Genomic DNA, 16929 nt, shown 5'->3' with positions numbered 1-16929 from the left:
TTTTCAATCTTTCCTCATATGACAGGGATCAATCTTGTGAACCTACGCTGCACAGCCTCAATCACAAGGATGTCTTTCCTCAAATTAGGAGACTAAAACTGTATGCAATACTCCTGAGGTTACACAGAAAAGCTGGAGAAACTCAGCGGGTGCAGCAGCATCTATGGAGCGAAGGAAATAGGCAACGTTTCGGGCCGAAACCCTTCTTCAGACTGATCAGGGGTGGGGGTGGGTGGGGACAAGAAAGGGAAAAGGAGGAGTAGCCGGAAGGCTGGAGGGTGGGAGGAGACAGCATGGGAGCTGAGGAAGGGGAGGAGACAGCAAGGACTAACAGAATTGGGAGAAGTCGATGTTCATGCCCCCGGGGTGCAGACTCCCCAAACGGAATATGAGGTGCTGTTCCTCCAATTTCCGGTGCTGCTCGCTGTGGCCATGGAGGAGACCCAGGACAGAGAGGTCGGAGGCGGAGTGGGAGGGGGAGTTGAAGTGCTGAGCCACCGGGAGGTCAGCTTGGTTATTGCGGACCGAGCGGAGGTGTTCGGCGAAACGATCGCCCAACCTCCGCTTGGTCTCACCGATATAGATCTGCTGACATCTAGAGCAGCGGACGCAATAGATGAGGTTGGAAGAGATGCAGGTAAACCTCTGTCGCACCTGGAACGATTGCTTGGGTCCTTGAACGGAGTCGAGGGGGGAGGTAAAGGGACAAGTGTTGCATCTCTTGCGGGTGCAAGGGAAAGTGCCCGGGGAGGGGGTGGACCGAGAGGGAAGGGAAGAATTGACAAGGGAGTTATGGAGGGAGCGGTCTTTGCGGAAGGCAGATATGGGGGGAGATGGGAAGATGTGGCGAGTATGGGGTCACGTTGGAGGTGGCGAAACTGACGGAGGATTACTTTTTGTATGTGACGGCTGGTGGGGTGAAAGGTGAGGACTAGGGGGACTCGGCCCTTGTTGCGAGTGCGGGGATGGGGAGAGAGAGCAGTGTTGCGGGGTATGGAAGAGACCCTGGTGCGAGCCTCATTTATGGTGGAGGAGGGGAACCCCCGTTCCCTGAATAGTGAGGACATTTCAGATGTCCTGGTGTGGAACGCCTCATCCGTGGAGCAGATGCGGCGTAGACGGAGGAATTGGGAGTAGGGGATGGAGTCCTTACAGGAAGCAGGGTGGGAAGAAGTGTAGTCCAGATAGCCATGGGAGTCAGTGGGTTTATAGTGTATGTCGGTTAGAAGTCTATCACCTGCAATGGAGATAGTGAGGTCAAGGAATGGTAGGGAAGTGTCGGAAAATGGTCCAGGTGTATTTCAGTGCCGGGTGGAAATTAGTGGTGAAGTGGATGAGTCAGTCAGTTGTGTGCGGGTGCAGGAGGTGGCACCAAAGCAGTCGTCGATGTAGCGGAGGTAGAGGTTGGGGATGGGGCCCTGGTATGTATTGAACAAGGATTGCTCGACGTAACCTACATATAGGCAGGCATAGCTGGGGCCCATGCGTGTGCCCATAGCTACGCCTTGCATCTGGAGGAAGTGGGAGGAGTCGAACGCGAAGTTATTGAGGGTAAGGACCAGCTCCGCTAGGCGGAGGAGAGTGTCAGTGGCTGGGTATGTGTTGCTTCTCTGGTCGAGGAAGAACCGGAGGGCTGTGAGACCATCGTGGTGGGGGATGGAGGTGTATAGTGATTGGACGTCCATGGTGAAGATGAGGGGGTGAGGGCCTAGAGAATTGAATGCGCGGAGACGACGGAGAGTGTCTGAGGTGTCTTGGACATAGGTAGGGAGGGATTTAACCAAGGGTGATAGGATGGAGTCAAGGTATTTGGAAATGAGTTCGGTGGGGCACGAACAGGCGGAGACAATGGGTCTCCCGGGACAATCAGGTTTGTGGATTTTAGGGAGAAGGTAAAATCGGGCTGTGCGGGGCTGGGGAACGATGAGGTTGGAGGCTCGGTCGGGCAGGGCGACCCAGATGCCAAAATGACACCAAAATGAAAGTAGCTTCCAGTATTTCTTGCTTTTGTAATTTATTTCTCATGTTTTGAATAAACTTTATGGAAGTAATTGTCCACACATAATAAGAGACTGCAGGTACATAATTTGATGGAAATATAGCTACTGCAAAATGCTGGTGATGGTGGACACCAAAAATATTCACAAATTTTAGCATGCAATAGCTTTTACAAAATCTTGATATTACGGTTACTTTCTTCTCATCATTTCATTATCTATTGAGCTCTTCAAACTTGAAAATGTCCAATCTCCTTGGGAAGTTCTTTAGTGTTAATTTACCATTGTCGTGTAACAGTGGTTACTCTAAAATATTGTGGACACTTCTTCTTGCGTATGGCGTGCACAGCCTAAAGTTGTAGGACAACTTGTTCTATTTGATCTTATTTGATTGTGCACGCTGGGTTGATTGCATTCGTCGAAACAGGGCGGACCACGTGAAGGTTGCAATCTTCCACCCCCAGGGTGGTCACCAAGAGTAACCACCGTTACACTCTTTGAAGTATGGTCATTCAGAGCAGATAATGCCAATTTCATCAAAAGTTTTGCTTATTACTGTGAAGCATGCATCTCTGCAAAGCAACAAACTTGAAAATGTTTTGAATTATTATGAAATTAATGCAGAAATTGCCTCTTTATTTCATTGTGTAAAAGCGTGTCACATTTTTGGTTTCCTAAATATTTATATTTTTGAGGTATAAACTGGTTGAATCAGGGAATTAATTTAATACCTAACTTAATTTTATCTCTACTATCTCTTGCACATTTGAGTAACGATCCCTTGAAAAAATTATCGCCATACTCCTTGAAACAGTGGAGATATGACATTTTAATGTTCTGTGCTGAAATCTCTCCAGTATTGTAAAAATACACATATGATAAATGAGAGGAAAAAAAAGTTCAGTGTGTACACATACCCACAAGTACACATACTCACAAGTACACACACACACACACGCGCGCGCGCGCACACAAACACACACACATATATATATATACATACACATACTCAAAAAACTAACAATAGTTGTGCAATAATAATAATATTAATAATAGTCTAATGTAGTTCAGAGCTTATTTGAGGTTGTAGTGTTTAATAGCCTGATGGCTGTAGGGAAGAAGCTGTTCCTGAATCTGGACATTACAGTTTTCAGGCTCCTGTACCTTCTTCCCGATGGCAGTGGTGAAATGAGTGTGTGGCCAGGACGGTGTGGGTCTGATGATGTTGGCTGCCTTTTTGAGGCAGCGACTACGATAAATCCCTTCGATGGTCGGGAGGTCAGAGCCGGTGATGGACTGGGCAGTGGTCACAACCTTTTGCGGTCTTTTCCGCTCCTGGACTGTACATTATAATGTAAATAAATGACTAGAATCACCTATCTTGTACAGTCATTTATATACATTATAATGTACACAGTGGGTTCAATCCTGACCACGGGTGCTGTCTGTACGGAGGTTGTACATTCTCCCTGTGACCGCATGGGTTATCTCTGAGTGCTCCGGTTTCCTCCAACTTTCCAAAGATGTGCAGATTTGTAGGTTAATTGGCTTCTGTTAATTGTCCCTATGCATAGGATAGTGCTAGTGTATGGGTGATTGCTAGATGGCACGGACTCAGTGGGCTGAAGGGCCTGTTTCAGCGATGTATCTTTAAACTAAAGTACACTAATCTAAAGAGAATATTGAGAAGAGACCTGAAAGAAGTATGTAATTTTATGAGGCATAGGTACAGTAGACCACAAAATTATTCAACAAATCCAAATAGAAAATGTGCCCCATCATTTGAATATCACCTTATCTCTATATATCATTAAATATTCTTCATTGATATCATTGATGTATATAAAATTATGAGAAGCACAGATAGGGTAGTCAGCCAGAACCATTTCCCAGGGTGGAAATGTCAAAGGTGAGAGGGCATGGCTTTATGCTGCGAGGGGGGAAAGTTTCAAGGAGAAGTGCGGGGCAAAGTGGCGGAGGGTAAATCATGCCGGCTGCACGACTCTTCCTTCTCATAATTGTAATGCTCTATCTCCCCTTCATCCTCACCTTGTACTCAGAACATGACAGGTGGAGGGCAAGTCAGGATAGGTTGTGAGATCAACTTAATTGACTGATTGAAAGATACAGCATGGAAACAGGCCCTTCGGCCCACCAAGTCCATGCTGACCATCAATTACTCGTTCACACTATGTTATCCCACTTTCTCATCCACTCCCTATACACTATGGGTAATTTACAGAGGGCCAATTAACCTACAAACCTGCACATCTTTAGCATGTGGGAGGAAACCGGAGCACCTGGAGGAAGCCCACATGGTCACTGGGAGAACGTGCAAATTTCACACAGACAGCACACACGGTCAGGATCAAACTTGGGTCTCTGGCTCTGTGATACCAGCTATGCCCTTGTAGAGGCTAACCTAGAGAGGGACAAGCTTTGGGTGAGGGTGTGCAGCAGTACTGACTTTTTTTTTGTTTGGACAATGAGCTGTGAGTTGAATTAATTTTCCGGTGCATCATTAGGCGATGAATAAAAATTAGTTGGTCGTCACTGTGAGAAAATGGAGATACATGGAATTGCAGATGCTGGTTTACTAAAGTGCCAGAATCAAGTGTTGGAATCAAGAACCAGAGGGCATAGGTTTAAGGTGAGGGGGGGAAAGAATTAATAAGAATCTGAGGGGTAACTTTTTTTTACACAAAGCATTGGAGGTATATGAAACGAGCTGCTGGAGTAGTTTGTTGAGGCAGGTACTATCATAACATTTAAGAAACATTCCAAAACAGGAACAGTGGTTAGAAATTGTGCGAGACATCTCTAATATGGAGAAATTGACATATTCCTTGAGAGTCAAGGAGAATTCATTTGAGAAGATCTGGGAATAATGGACCGTTTATTTGAGCCATGACACCAATTAGATAAATGCCGAACTAGATATGGGAAGATTGTGTTATATAGAACTAGATGGTATGTTTGTATGAATATTGAATTATCTCCAGATAACTAATCAATGCAATGTTTTTTCTTTTTTTAATTTGGTAAGCGAACCACACGTTCTTATTCCAATTTTTTTTTTTAATTTACTTTTTTTTTTTTTCCCCTATCCCCCTTTTTTTATTTTGATTGCTGTTTTTCTTACTTTGTTTTATTTATGGTGATGGTGTTGCACTTTTTTGTATATCTATCTATCTATCTATCTATCTATCTATCTATCTATCTATCTATTAGATTCAGATTCAGATTCAGATTCAATTTTATTTGTCATTGTCAGTGTACAGTACAGAGACAACGAAATGCATTTAGCATCTCCTTTGAAGAGCGACATAGCAAACGATTTTGAATTAAAAAAAAAAAATAATAAGTGTCCGGGGGTGGGGGTGATTGGCAGTCACCGAGGTACGTTGTTTAGTAGAGTGACAGCAGCCGGAAAGAAGCTGTTCCTCGACCTGCTGGTTCGGCAACGGAGAGACCTGTAGCGCCTCCCGGATGGTAGGAGGGTAAACAGTCCATGGTTGGGGTGAGAGCAGTCCTTGGCGATGCTGAGCGCCCTCCGCAGACAGCGCTTGCTTTGGACAGACTCAATGGAGGGGAGCGTGGAACCGGTGATGCGTTGGGCAATTTTCACCACCCTCTGCAATGCCTTCCGGTCGGAGACAGAGCAGTTGCCATACCATACTGTGATGCAGTTGGTAAGGATGCTCTCGATGGTGCAGCGGTAGAAGTTCACCAGGATCTGAGGAGACAGATGGACCTTCTTCAGTCTTCTCAGGAAGAAGAGACGCTGATGAGCCTTCTTGATCAGAGTAGAGGTATTGTGGGTCCAAGAGAGGTCATCGGAGATGTTGACTCCCAGGAACCTGAAGCTAGAAACACGTTCCACCTCCGTCCCGTTATGTGGATGCGTGCCGCCTCTGGACTTCCTGAAGTCTACAATGAGCTCCTTGGTCTTCTTGGAGTTAAGGGCCAGGTTGTTGTCAGCGCACCATGCTGCTAAGTGCTGGACCTCCTCCCTGTAGGCCAGCTCATCGTTGTTGCTGATGAGGCCAATCACCGTTGTATCATCTGCATACTTGATGATGGTGTTAGTACCATGTACAGGTGTGCAGTCATAGGTGAAGAGGGAGTAGAGGAGGGGGCTCAGCACACAGCCCTGAGGAACGCCGGTGTTCAGGGTGAGGGTTGAAGAGGTGTGCTTGTCTAACCTCACAGACTGGGGTCTGTTGGTTAGAAAGTCCAGTATCCAGTTGCAGAGGGAGGGGTCGATGCCCAGGTTACCGAGTTTGGTGATCAGTTTTGATGGAATAATGGTGTTGAATGCTGAGCTGTAATCGATGAACAGCATTCTTACATAAGTGTCTCTGTTGTCAAGGTGGGAGAGGGCGGAGTGAAGTGCCGTTGAGATGGCATCCTCCGTACTCCTGTTCTTGCGGTAGGCAAACTGATAGGGATCCAGTGTGGGGGGTAGGCAGCTTTTGAGGTGTGCCAGGACCAGCCTCTCGAAGCACTTGGTGATGATGGGGGTAAGTGCAATATATAAAACTCTCGTGCCATCCGACCGGCTGCTGTCCGGCTGCCTTTCTGCCTTTTGATTCGTTGACGGCTGCTCCTTCCTATCAGCTTCCAACACACTTCGAAACAAAGTTGCAAGACAGGAACACTTAGAACTTTTCACTGCTGCAGCAGGCAGGGTGGTGCAATTGGATTTTTTTTTAAATCCACTGCTGAGGGAGGCAGGGGAGTGCTGGAATCTTACATTTGGGAACAGCTTCAGTTCCATTGGAGGAGACGAGTGCATGGTGGAATATTGGGTTGGGGGATGACACCATTGGGGGAGCACACTTGGTCTAGTTAATATATAAAACTCTCGTGCCATCCGAACGGCTGCCGTCTGGCTGCCTTTTTGCCTTTTGATTCGTTGACGGCTGCTCCTTCCTATCAGCTTCCAACACACTTCGAAACAAAGTTGCAAGACAGGAACACTCTGAACTTTTCACTGCTGCAGCAGGCAGGGGAGGTTGAATTGGATTTTTTTTTTAATCCACTGGTGAGGGGGGCAGGGGAGTGCTGGAATCTTACATTTGGGAACAGCTTCAGTTCCATTGGAGGAGACGGGTGCATGGTGGAATATTGGGTTGGGGATCACACCATTGGGGGAGCGCACTTGGTCTAGTATCTCTAAAAAATCAATAAAAATTTTAGGGGAAAAAAAAGAACCATTCATGCTAGCATAGGTTTAGATGGTTATGGGCATCCAAGCACGGCAGGTGGAAGTTGTGTAGATGGGGCATGTTGGTCGGCGTGGGCAAGTTAGACAGAAGGGTCTGTTTCCACAGCGTTTGACTCAGTAACTCAGCAAGAATTTCATTGTCCCATCTGGGACACAGGTCAATAAACTCTCTTGACTCTTGAATCATGGTCAGGCAGCATCTCTGGAAAACATGCATAGAACATAGATGCAGCCATGTTCACAGAGATGCTGCCTGACCTGCTGATTTATTCCAGCACTTTTGAATCTTTTTTTTTGCAAGAAAATAGATTAATGTCACCTTTCTTCATTTTGGAACTCGCTCTGAGAAGTCAGCTGGACATGTTTTGTTTTCTGAATTGATTATCCCTCGAAATCACGATGCTCCATATAATCTGACCCATGACATTTGCTCTTCAGATGTTTTGGTTCGAGAGCCAAACAATTAAAGAGAAGGTGATTGTTGGGGTCAGATAAGAAGTCCAGCTAATATGTCGGCTGGAACAAGCCCAGTGCAAGCTGTCGATATTATCACAACTCCTTAATGGCTCTGCTCCCATTATTTTAATCAGGTCTGTAAGCTCACATGAAACCCATTGCAGACAGCTGTATTTACAACAATGTGAATGGTTGTGGGAGACGACATTAGTGCTAAGTGGCTCTGGAGTAGCTCAGGTCAATGCCCGCCAATTACGTGAAAGCCAAGCAAAATCTTCTAGCTGGCAGTATGCCAGGGCGATTCTGATATCCTTCAGTGCACTCAGAATGCAATGAGGGAGTTAACTTGATTTTCGATTATAATCCTGCTTATGTGCCTGTGTCCGAAGCAAATAGCTCTTGACTCCATCTACACTTCACGCTGCCTCGGAAAAGCAGCCAACATAATCAAAGATGTCCCACCATAGTCATTCCCTCTCTCCCCTCCCCCCCCCCCCCCTTCCTGTTGATACAGAAGATACAGAAGCTTGAAAGCATGCACCACCAGACTCAGGAACAGCTTCTTCCGCTCAGTTATCAGCTTCTGAAACGATAAGCAATAGTAGGAGTAATTGGTATTGATCTTCAGGCATAAACCTAGGGCACGATCCAATTCACCTCTACCCCATTGTGGACATTGGACTTGTCTCTGGAGCTGATGCGCTACAATGCTGAGAACTATATTCTGCACCTTGCATCTTCCCCTTTGCTCTACCTATTGTACTTGAGTTTGACTTGAATGTATTTATGTACAGTATTTCTTATCTATTTTGGTTGCATGCAAAACAAAGCATTTCACTGTACCTCGGTACACGTGACACCAATAAACCTAAACCTGGTACGGGAGTGTTGAGTACCACACTAGGCATCTAACATCGATATTTCTCAGCAAAAAATCCCCATTGCTATCAGACCCCTGAACGGGCAAGTGGGACAAACTCGGTTTTGCACAAATGAGTGGGGTCGAAGAGCCTAGTGTGTGTTGCATAGCTCTGTGAATCCTTGCCTGAGAACTCCTTGTGAATTTTTGGTTGATCTGATATGCTAAGGTTGTATTTCCCAAACCTGATATCTCATATGCTAAGGATGTATTCCCGATCTTCCAATCTACCTTGACGCTGCTCTTGTACTTTTTTTATCTGCACTTTCTCTGCAGCTGTAACACTATACTGCACTGTGTCCTTCCCCTTTTTGCACTACCTGATGTACTCGTGTATGGTATGTTCTGCCTGGATAGCATGCAAAACATAGTTTGTCACTGTATCTCAGTACATGTGACAATAATAAACCAATATCACTACCAATTATTACATAATAGGGACCAATTCCAAGGATGTCTTTCCACTCCATGATATCTAAGAAATTAGGTGAGAACATGGATACCCGAATTGTAGTCCTCCAAGATTCTCACAATGAAGACCATAAGGCATAGGCGCAGAATTAGGCCATTTGGCCCGTCAAGTCTGCTCCATCATCCAATCATGGCTGATCTATTATTCCCTTTTAACCCCATTCTCCCCCCAATAACCTTTGACACCCTTGCTAATCAAAAATCGGATCAATTTCCGCTTTAAAAATACCCAATGCTTGGCCTCCGCAGCCGTCTGTGGAAATGAAATCCACAGATTCACCACCCTCCGGCTGAAGAAATTCCTCCTCTCCATTCAAAATGTGCATTGGTATATTTTGAGGCTAAGCCCTCTGGTCCTAGACTCTCGCACTAGTGGCAACGTCCTCTCCCCATTCACTCTATCAGGTCTTTCGCTGTTCGGTAAGTTTCAATGAGATATCCCCTCATCCTTCTAAACAAGCGAGGACAATAGTCAATTCAGGAAACATTTGGTTAAATTAGAAAGTTGATCATGCTGATGCATTATTTATCAGACTGGAGAGGAGAATTGCCGATCTATTTGCCCAATGTCTATTGTTAACAAATAGAGATTGAACAAATAAAGTAATATAAAAGAGTGGTGCATACAGAGAGGGTTGGACGTTCATGGAATGAACTTGTAGCGGAAATTGTGGAGGCGGCTGCAATTATTGAAGCTTATGAAGCAGCAGGTCAGCATTTAGTTATCGGGAGAGGACGTGGGAAGTAGCTGCCTGATGTTCACCTTTAGAAAGTTAGTAAACCTATAATATTGTCACAAGTAGATTTAGGCTTATTATTGTCATGTGTATCGGGGTTCAATGAAAGGATTTGATTTGCATGCTATCCAATCAAATAGCATTGTACTATACATAAATACAATAAAGGCAAACTCAAGTGCAATAGTTAGAGTGAAGAGGATTGCAGAATATCGTTTTAAGCATTGAAGCACATCAGTTCCAGAGACAAAGTCCAATGTCTGCAATGAGGTGGAGGTGAATTGGACAGTAACCTAGTTTATGGAAGGACAGTCCAGGAGCCGGATACTGAGGGAAAGAAGCGGTTCCTAAATCTATTAATTGTTCTGGCCATTTGCTTCTTCTATTAATATCCTTCAGAAATGTTAGCTTCTTAATGCACATCTTACAGTACTGCTATTGACAAATATGGATATGTGGTTTTCTATCCCATTATCTAATTTGTCAATAAATAAATCTACCCCATGATGACACTAGTAATCTACCATTATTCAGGCTATAATCTTGATCTCAATCTGTCCTTTGTGCCTCTCAGTCTACTCAAAACTATTCAGTTTCTTAGCTCCATCTTCATCTTGTTTCACAAAGCAGCGTCATTGCATGGGCCACCTGTATCCAAGGGATTGAATTTATGGAGAAATTCCAGGAAATGTAGACGCTGGAATCTAGAGCAAAGCACAAAGTGCTGGAGGAACTTAGCAGGTCAGGTAGCATCAGTGGAGAGAATGGACAGACGACGTTTTGGGTCAGGACCCTTCTTCAGACTGGCGGAGTAAGGGGGAAAGAGGTAGGGGCAGGATGTAGCCCGGCAAGAAGTGATAGGTGGATACAGGTGGGGGGGGGGGGGGGGGGGGGGGGGGTTGATTGGCAGATGGGTGGAGTAAGTGACAATGGCAAGAGAAGCAAAAGAGACAAAAGGGTGTCAGATACGGAGGAAAGAGGAGTGAAATGTGCAACCAGAGGGAGGGATATAGGCAGAAGGGAAAGTGGGAGACAAGAGGGGCGAGATATTGGGAGAAATGGAAGGGTGGGGGAAGGAAGTGTTACTTAAAATTGGAGAATTCAATGTTCATACCTTTGGGTGGAAAGCTATCCCAAGCTGAATACGATGTGCTATTCCTTTAGCTTGCGTGTGACCTCGCTCTGGCTATGGAGGAGGCTCAAGACAGAAAGATCAGTGTGGGAATGTGAAGAGTTGTGAATGGTTACCAACCAGGAGATCCAGCAGGTCTTGGCAGACTGAGCGCAAGTGTTCAGCAAAATGGTTGGGCAGTCCACGCTTGATCACGCCGATCGATGTAAAGCAGGTGACATCGGGAATGATGTGGTAGGTGGATGACGTGCAGGAAGTCTCAACGTAGCTGTTAACTCCTCTGTGGACATCTCCAATGGAATTGCATGAATTGAAGTAAGCCTCTACTATTTCCAAACTAATCTTGATCTTATACTCGACAGTATTATTGCACGCGACTTTGAGTTTTTACAAGCATACCAATCGTATTTACTGCAAAGCAAATCTTCTTGCCCAGAACAAATTTTAGGTAGGAGGATTAAAATTTTCTCAAACATCGGGAAAAATAGAGGTTATAAAATAAAATAATTCTAGATTTGGAAAATATCTATCTCATTCCGCTCCTGCCTTAATCTACACAGTGTTCTGTAAAGTGTGTAGAAACTTAATTAAAAGTTGTAGGTATTTTCTTGTGTGAATTTTGAGCTCCTCAGCCAGCCTGATGACATTACGCTGCTGGGTGCCGGAGATCCTATTAAACTGATGCCCGACCATGACAAAAATTTAAAAAACTACTGGAAACCTATAAGGAAAACCAAATGCTGGAAATTTGAAATAAAAACAGAAAATGGGGGCACCCAGCAGGTCAGACTGCATCTGTGGAAAAGGATAGAGCTAATGTTAAAGGCTTGAGGGCCTTCTTACAAACTCTACAGTTTCACCATAGAAAGCATAGTTGGGTTGCATCCAAGCTTGATTTGGGAACAGCTCTGCTCAAAACCGCAAGAAATTGCAGAAAGTTGAAGATGCAGCCCAGCCCGTCACACAGACCAGACTCCCCACCATCGACTCCATCTACGTTTTACGCTGTCTCGGGAAAGCAGCCAACATAATCATCCCTCCCTGGTCTTTTCTTCTCCTGTCAAGCAAAACCTACAGATGCTTGAAAGCGTGCATCACCAGACTCAGGAACAGCTTCTTCCCCTCTGTTATGAGGCTTCTGAACAGTCCTTCCATAAGCTAGTGTACTATCCGATTCACCTCTACCCCATTTGCGGACGTTGGACTTTGTCTATGTAACTGATGCACTATATTGTTGAGAACTATATTCCGCACTCTGTATCTGCCCCTTTGCTCTGCCTATTGTACTGTTTGACTTGATTGTACCTAAGTGTGGCGTTATCTGACTCAATTGGATAGTATGCAAAACAAGTACACGTGTCAATAGTAGTCATGAACTGACCCTAACCCTTCATCCAGGCAATTTGTGCTGCACTGACCTTGATACCGATGTTGTGCTTTAGATAAAGGAGTTAAAACAGTACACATTATTCCAAATTAGATCTCATGCCAGAGGCTAGAAAAGGGAGTGTTCTTGCCACAGAGGTGTTTTTCACGTTAGCAGTGAATGACTTTGCCGACTGCAGGATTTGGAACAAAGGGCCAGTACAAGATAGCGGGTAAAGCTGCTGCCTCACAGCGCCAGAGACCTGACCTTGGATGCTGCCTGTGTGGAGTTTGCACGTTCTCCCTGTGACCACGTGGGTTTCCCCCTAATGGTCCGGTTTCCTCCGACAACCCAAAAACGTGCAAGTTTGGAGGTTAATTGGCCTCTATAAAATTTGCCCCGAGTGTATTGGGAGTAAATGAGAAAGTGGGATAACATAGAACAAGAGTGAACGGGTGATCGATTGCTGGCGTGGACTCAGTGGGCCGAAGGCCCTGTTTCCATGCTGTATCTCAAAACTAAAACTTGCCCTGCATGGCCTAGCACTGTCTGAGCTCATTCCACAAGAAAACCTGAAAGGGACTTTGGGGACCATTTGTCTGCTCAAATATTTGTGAATGTCGAGGGTCTCCTCTCAGCCTCATGTTCAATAAGCTTCTGCAGATTAGATAATTGGGTTGGGATCTAGCGCCACTGTGCAGCTCATGTGACAGTGTGCACAAGAAAGGCTAGGAGCCTTCTACCTTCTCCCACCTAATCTTTTGTTTATGCTGTGCAAAAATCCACTTTAAACTTGTCTCTGTCTAGCATTAAGGAGGTTTTGATCTTTGTCTGGCATTAATAAAATTGGTCTGCCCTTTGCACCACTCTTGTTGCTCATACCATGCCCATTATTTGGATGTTCCCACTGTCGTATTAGCTGTTTGGGCTTATTGGCGGTGGAAGAATTCTTGTGTGGCTGTTCCCCTTGCGGCTGCTGGGATCAGTTAGCTGACACACATTGAAACAGAAAAAGGAGGATTAGTTTAGTTTATAGATACAGCGTAGAAACAAGCCCTTCAGCTCACCGAGTACGTGCCGACCAGCAATCCCTGCATTCTAACACTATCCTACACACACTCGGGACAATTTACAATTTTACCAAAGCCAATTATCCTACAAACTTGTACATCTTTGGAGTGTGGGAGGAAACCCACGCAGGTCACGGGGAGAATGTATAAATTCGGTACAGACAGCCATGGTCAGGATCAGACCAAGGTCTCTGGCGCTATAAGGCAGCAACTGAACTGCTACTCCACCGTGCCACCTCTTGCGATGGGGGCTGTATGTTGGTTCCACTGGGCTAAGAAAAAGCTATTGCCTTAAAGTTTAAACTGATTAAAAAGCCTCAGCTGAAAGTTGACACGTCTATCTGGATACTGGAGAAACTGCAAATGCTAGTTTACAGACAAAAACACAGTGCTGGAGTAACTTAGTGGGTCATACAGCATTTTTTGAGAGCATGTATATTTAACGTTTTGGGTTGGGACCCTTCTTCGGACTCTTTGCTGTACTGTTCTATGTTCTAGATAAGGAGAGAATAGGAGGAGCGAAATGTAAAGTCGGAGGGAGGGATAAGGGTGGAAGGGCAAAGAGGAGAGAAGGCGGGGGCTCGGGAGGAGAGATGAGTAAGAATAAATAAATAAATAATAACAAGATAAGATGAGGCGAACAAGGATAAGAGCAATAGACACAAAGTGCTGGAGTAACTCAGTGGGTCACGCAGCATCTCCGGAGAAAAATGGATGGGTGACATTTCGGACTGAAGAAGGATCTCAACCCGAAATGTCACTCTGATCAGCGATATGCTAGTTTACAGAATTTACAGAATTTACAGATTTACAATTTACAGAAGTCAATTGACCTGCAAACTTGCACGTCTTAGGGCTGTGGGAGGAAACCAGTGCACCTGGAGGAAACCTATGCGGTCACAGGGAGGGCATACAAACTCCGCACAGATAGCACACAAGATCAGGATCGAACCCGGGTCTCTGGCGCTTTAAGGCAGCAGCTCTACCGACTGCACCATTGTGCCGCCTCTTCATGGGAGAGTGTGATGCCAGCATGAGCCAACACTTTAAGGAGCGGGTCGAAAGGTATTTTGACGGGTCAACTTTCAGCTGAGGCCGTTTGCTTTCTCCCTTTCAGGTCTCGGACGATTACAGTGTCATCGGCCGCTCACTCTTCAAGAAGGAGACCAACATGCAGCTGTTTGTGGGCATGATGGTCAAACTGTCGACGGGCGAAACCGGAATGATTGACGGAGGCTTTGGGCAGAGCGGGAAATTCAAGATCCGTATCCCAGGTAGGTGCTCACCTTCTGAGGAATCTGATCAACACAGAAAAAGCCAATTGTTGCTTGCATCCCTGAGCAAGATCAAGGAGAAAGTTATCCAATTAGCCCCTTCCCTTGGTCTTTCCTGAGCTCAACATTATTTACTGCAGAATGAGTGACTATACATTAGGGCTTTAATGTTTATTTGTATTCGGCTACTGATGAACTTCAATCAAACTCTGCAGCAACTTCCATTCTCTATCCAGTACAAATAAATTGAAATCAATGATAAGATCTACACACTTAACGTCATATTAACTTCTTAAAATGTGATACCATCTCGCAGATTACTATTGCTTTGCCACTGATCAGTGCATATAGAAGAATGGGCTTGGTCAGAGGTCTATAGGTGTACATTAAAAACCAAATTTTAAAGCAAAGAAGATGAAAAAATGGTTTTGTATTGTTGATAGTTGTTGATTAGAGAGTGTTACTCGTGAAATAACACTTATTTTAGCAGGTAATTTACTAGTTTTTAAGAAGGAACTGCAGATGCTGGAAAATCGAAGGTAGACAAAAGTGCTGGAGCAACTCAGCGGGTGCAGCAACATCTATGGAGCGAAGGAAAAAATGCTAATTTTCGGCCGAAACCTTTCTTCAGTCTGAAGAACAGTCTCCAGCACTTTTGTCTGCCTTTGGTAATTTACTAGTTTCCTTTTAGTGGAAAATATGAGCCTCAAACATTATTTGCTGTGTATTTATTTGCAGATTTGCAGAGCCCCGGTTTATTGGACAGATATAACATCTAACTCTGCAGGTTTCTTCTGAGTTTGCAAATAGATGTTGCTGTCTCTTGCCCTGAGAGGGAGAGGTGAGCCAGGAACCAAGTCTTCACTATTCTAACCTCAGATTTGCTTAAAATTGTTCACCGTCTCCTTGCAGTCTATCCATTTGCTAACTCTTCACCAAGACAGACACCGGATCATTAATTCAATGCGTAGAGAGCAAAGTTGTTGATCTATATCTGCCTGAGGACTCAAGGAGATGGAATGTTGAATTGAATTGAAAAGGCAGCATCATCTCAGTCAAGGGCTGTACATTTAGGTTCAGTTCCATGGTTTATGTGGCTTGATTTTGGGTTGCCCATGGTTGTGAGAAGCATTGATGTCACGGCAAGCAGCCTCTGGTCAAATCTGTCCTCCTAATCAGCCAACTTCTTCAGACAGCCATGAAACGTGAATGTATGGCCCAGCTTTGAAATGGAAATGGTCAGGCCACAGTTACGTCACATCTTGTTCACATGACCTCCTCCATATGACTATACGTTTAGTGTGGGTTTGGCTCTCCTGTCAATAAGTCGACAAGACTAAGGAATTAGAGGTGGACTTTAGGAGGAGACTTAACACCGCTGTCCCCTGTCTCCATCAAGGGTGTGGATGTGCAGTTTACCAAGGAGTACAAATACCTTGGAGTGTACCTGGACAGTAAACTGGACTGGTCCAGGAACGCTGAGGCCCTGGACAAGAAGGGGCAGAGCCGCCTGTACTTTTTTAGAAGGCTCTGCTCCTTCAACGTCTGCAGTGAGATGCTGTAGATGTTCTACCAATCAGTGGTGGCCAGTGCCATCTTCTTCATAGGCGTGTGCTGAGGTAGCAGGGCAAAGGCTGTGGACGCCAACTGGATTATTAACAAGCTCATCGGGAAGGCTGGCTCCGGCCTGGGGGTGGAGTTCGATTCATGAGAGGTGGTCTTGGAGGGGGGGATGTTCCTCAGACTGCAGAGCATCTTGGACAATACAGCTCACCTCCTCCATGACACACTAGTCAACCTGAGGAGCACCTTCAACAACAGAGTGTTTCCATCAAGATGCAGTCAGAACATCACAGGAGATCCTTATTCCCTCAGGCTATCAAACCGTACCACTCCTCCCCCGTCTTTCGCGGGGTAGACTGACTCCTCCCTCCTTCCCCCTCCCCAATCTTTGCACATCCCCAATCCTTTCCACGCATCACAATAATTTCACGTTTCATGTATCCTGTGTTTTATGACTGTTGGCAGATCAATTTCCCTCCTGGGATAAATGAAGTTCTATTGTATCGTATCGTACGTTCATGTGCAAAGGCACAGTGAGATTATTTTCTTACATACTGTCCAGTACAGTATTCCCATACCTAAGGACATCCATCCTCTATTAGCAAGTGTACAGAAATAGTCTGCGGAGCCCACATTCAAGAGGCGCCATGTTTTGCCACCAAGGTAAGTAGTGGCATCATTCATTACCAGAGGGGAAGTGATCGCACAAGTCTT

The 16929-nt window shown here is 45.2% G+C and overlaps 1 protein-coding gene across 2 annotated transcripts in view; it reads left to right on the top strand.

Annotated features, from left to right (window-relative positions):
* Positions 1 to 16929, top strand: part of eefsec (eukaryotic elongation factor, selenocysteine-tRNA-specific) — a 256915-nt gene that overhangs the window by 155353 nt on the left and 84633 nt on the right. For both annotated transcript variants that reach the window (XM_055647961.1, XM_055647962.1), the window contains exon 6: positions 14496 to 14652. In XM_055647961.1, the coding sequence (XP_055503936.1) occupies positions 14496 to 14652 (157 nt within the window). The remainder of the gene's footprint in view (positions 1 to 14495; positions 14653 to 16929) is intronic.

Source organism: Leucoraja erinacea, chromosome 16 (assembly GCF_028641065.1).
Source record: "Leucoraja erinacea ecotype New England chromosome 16, Leri_hhj_1, whole genome shotgun sequence".
NCBI lineage: Eukaryota > Metazoa > Chordata > Chondrichthyes > Rajiformes > Rajidae > Leucoraja > Leucoraja erinaceus.
The sequence above is the reverse complement of the archived record's forward strand: the minus strand, read 5'-3'. Positions and strand labels throughout refer to the sequence as shown.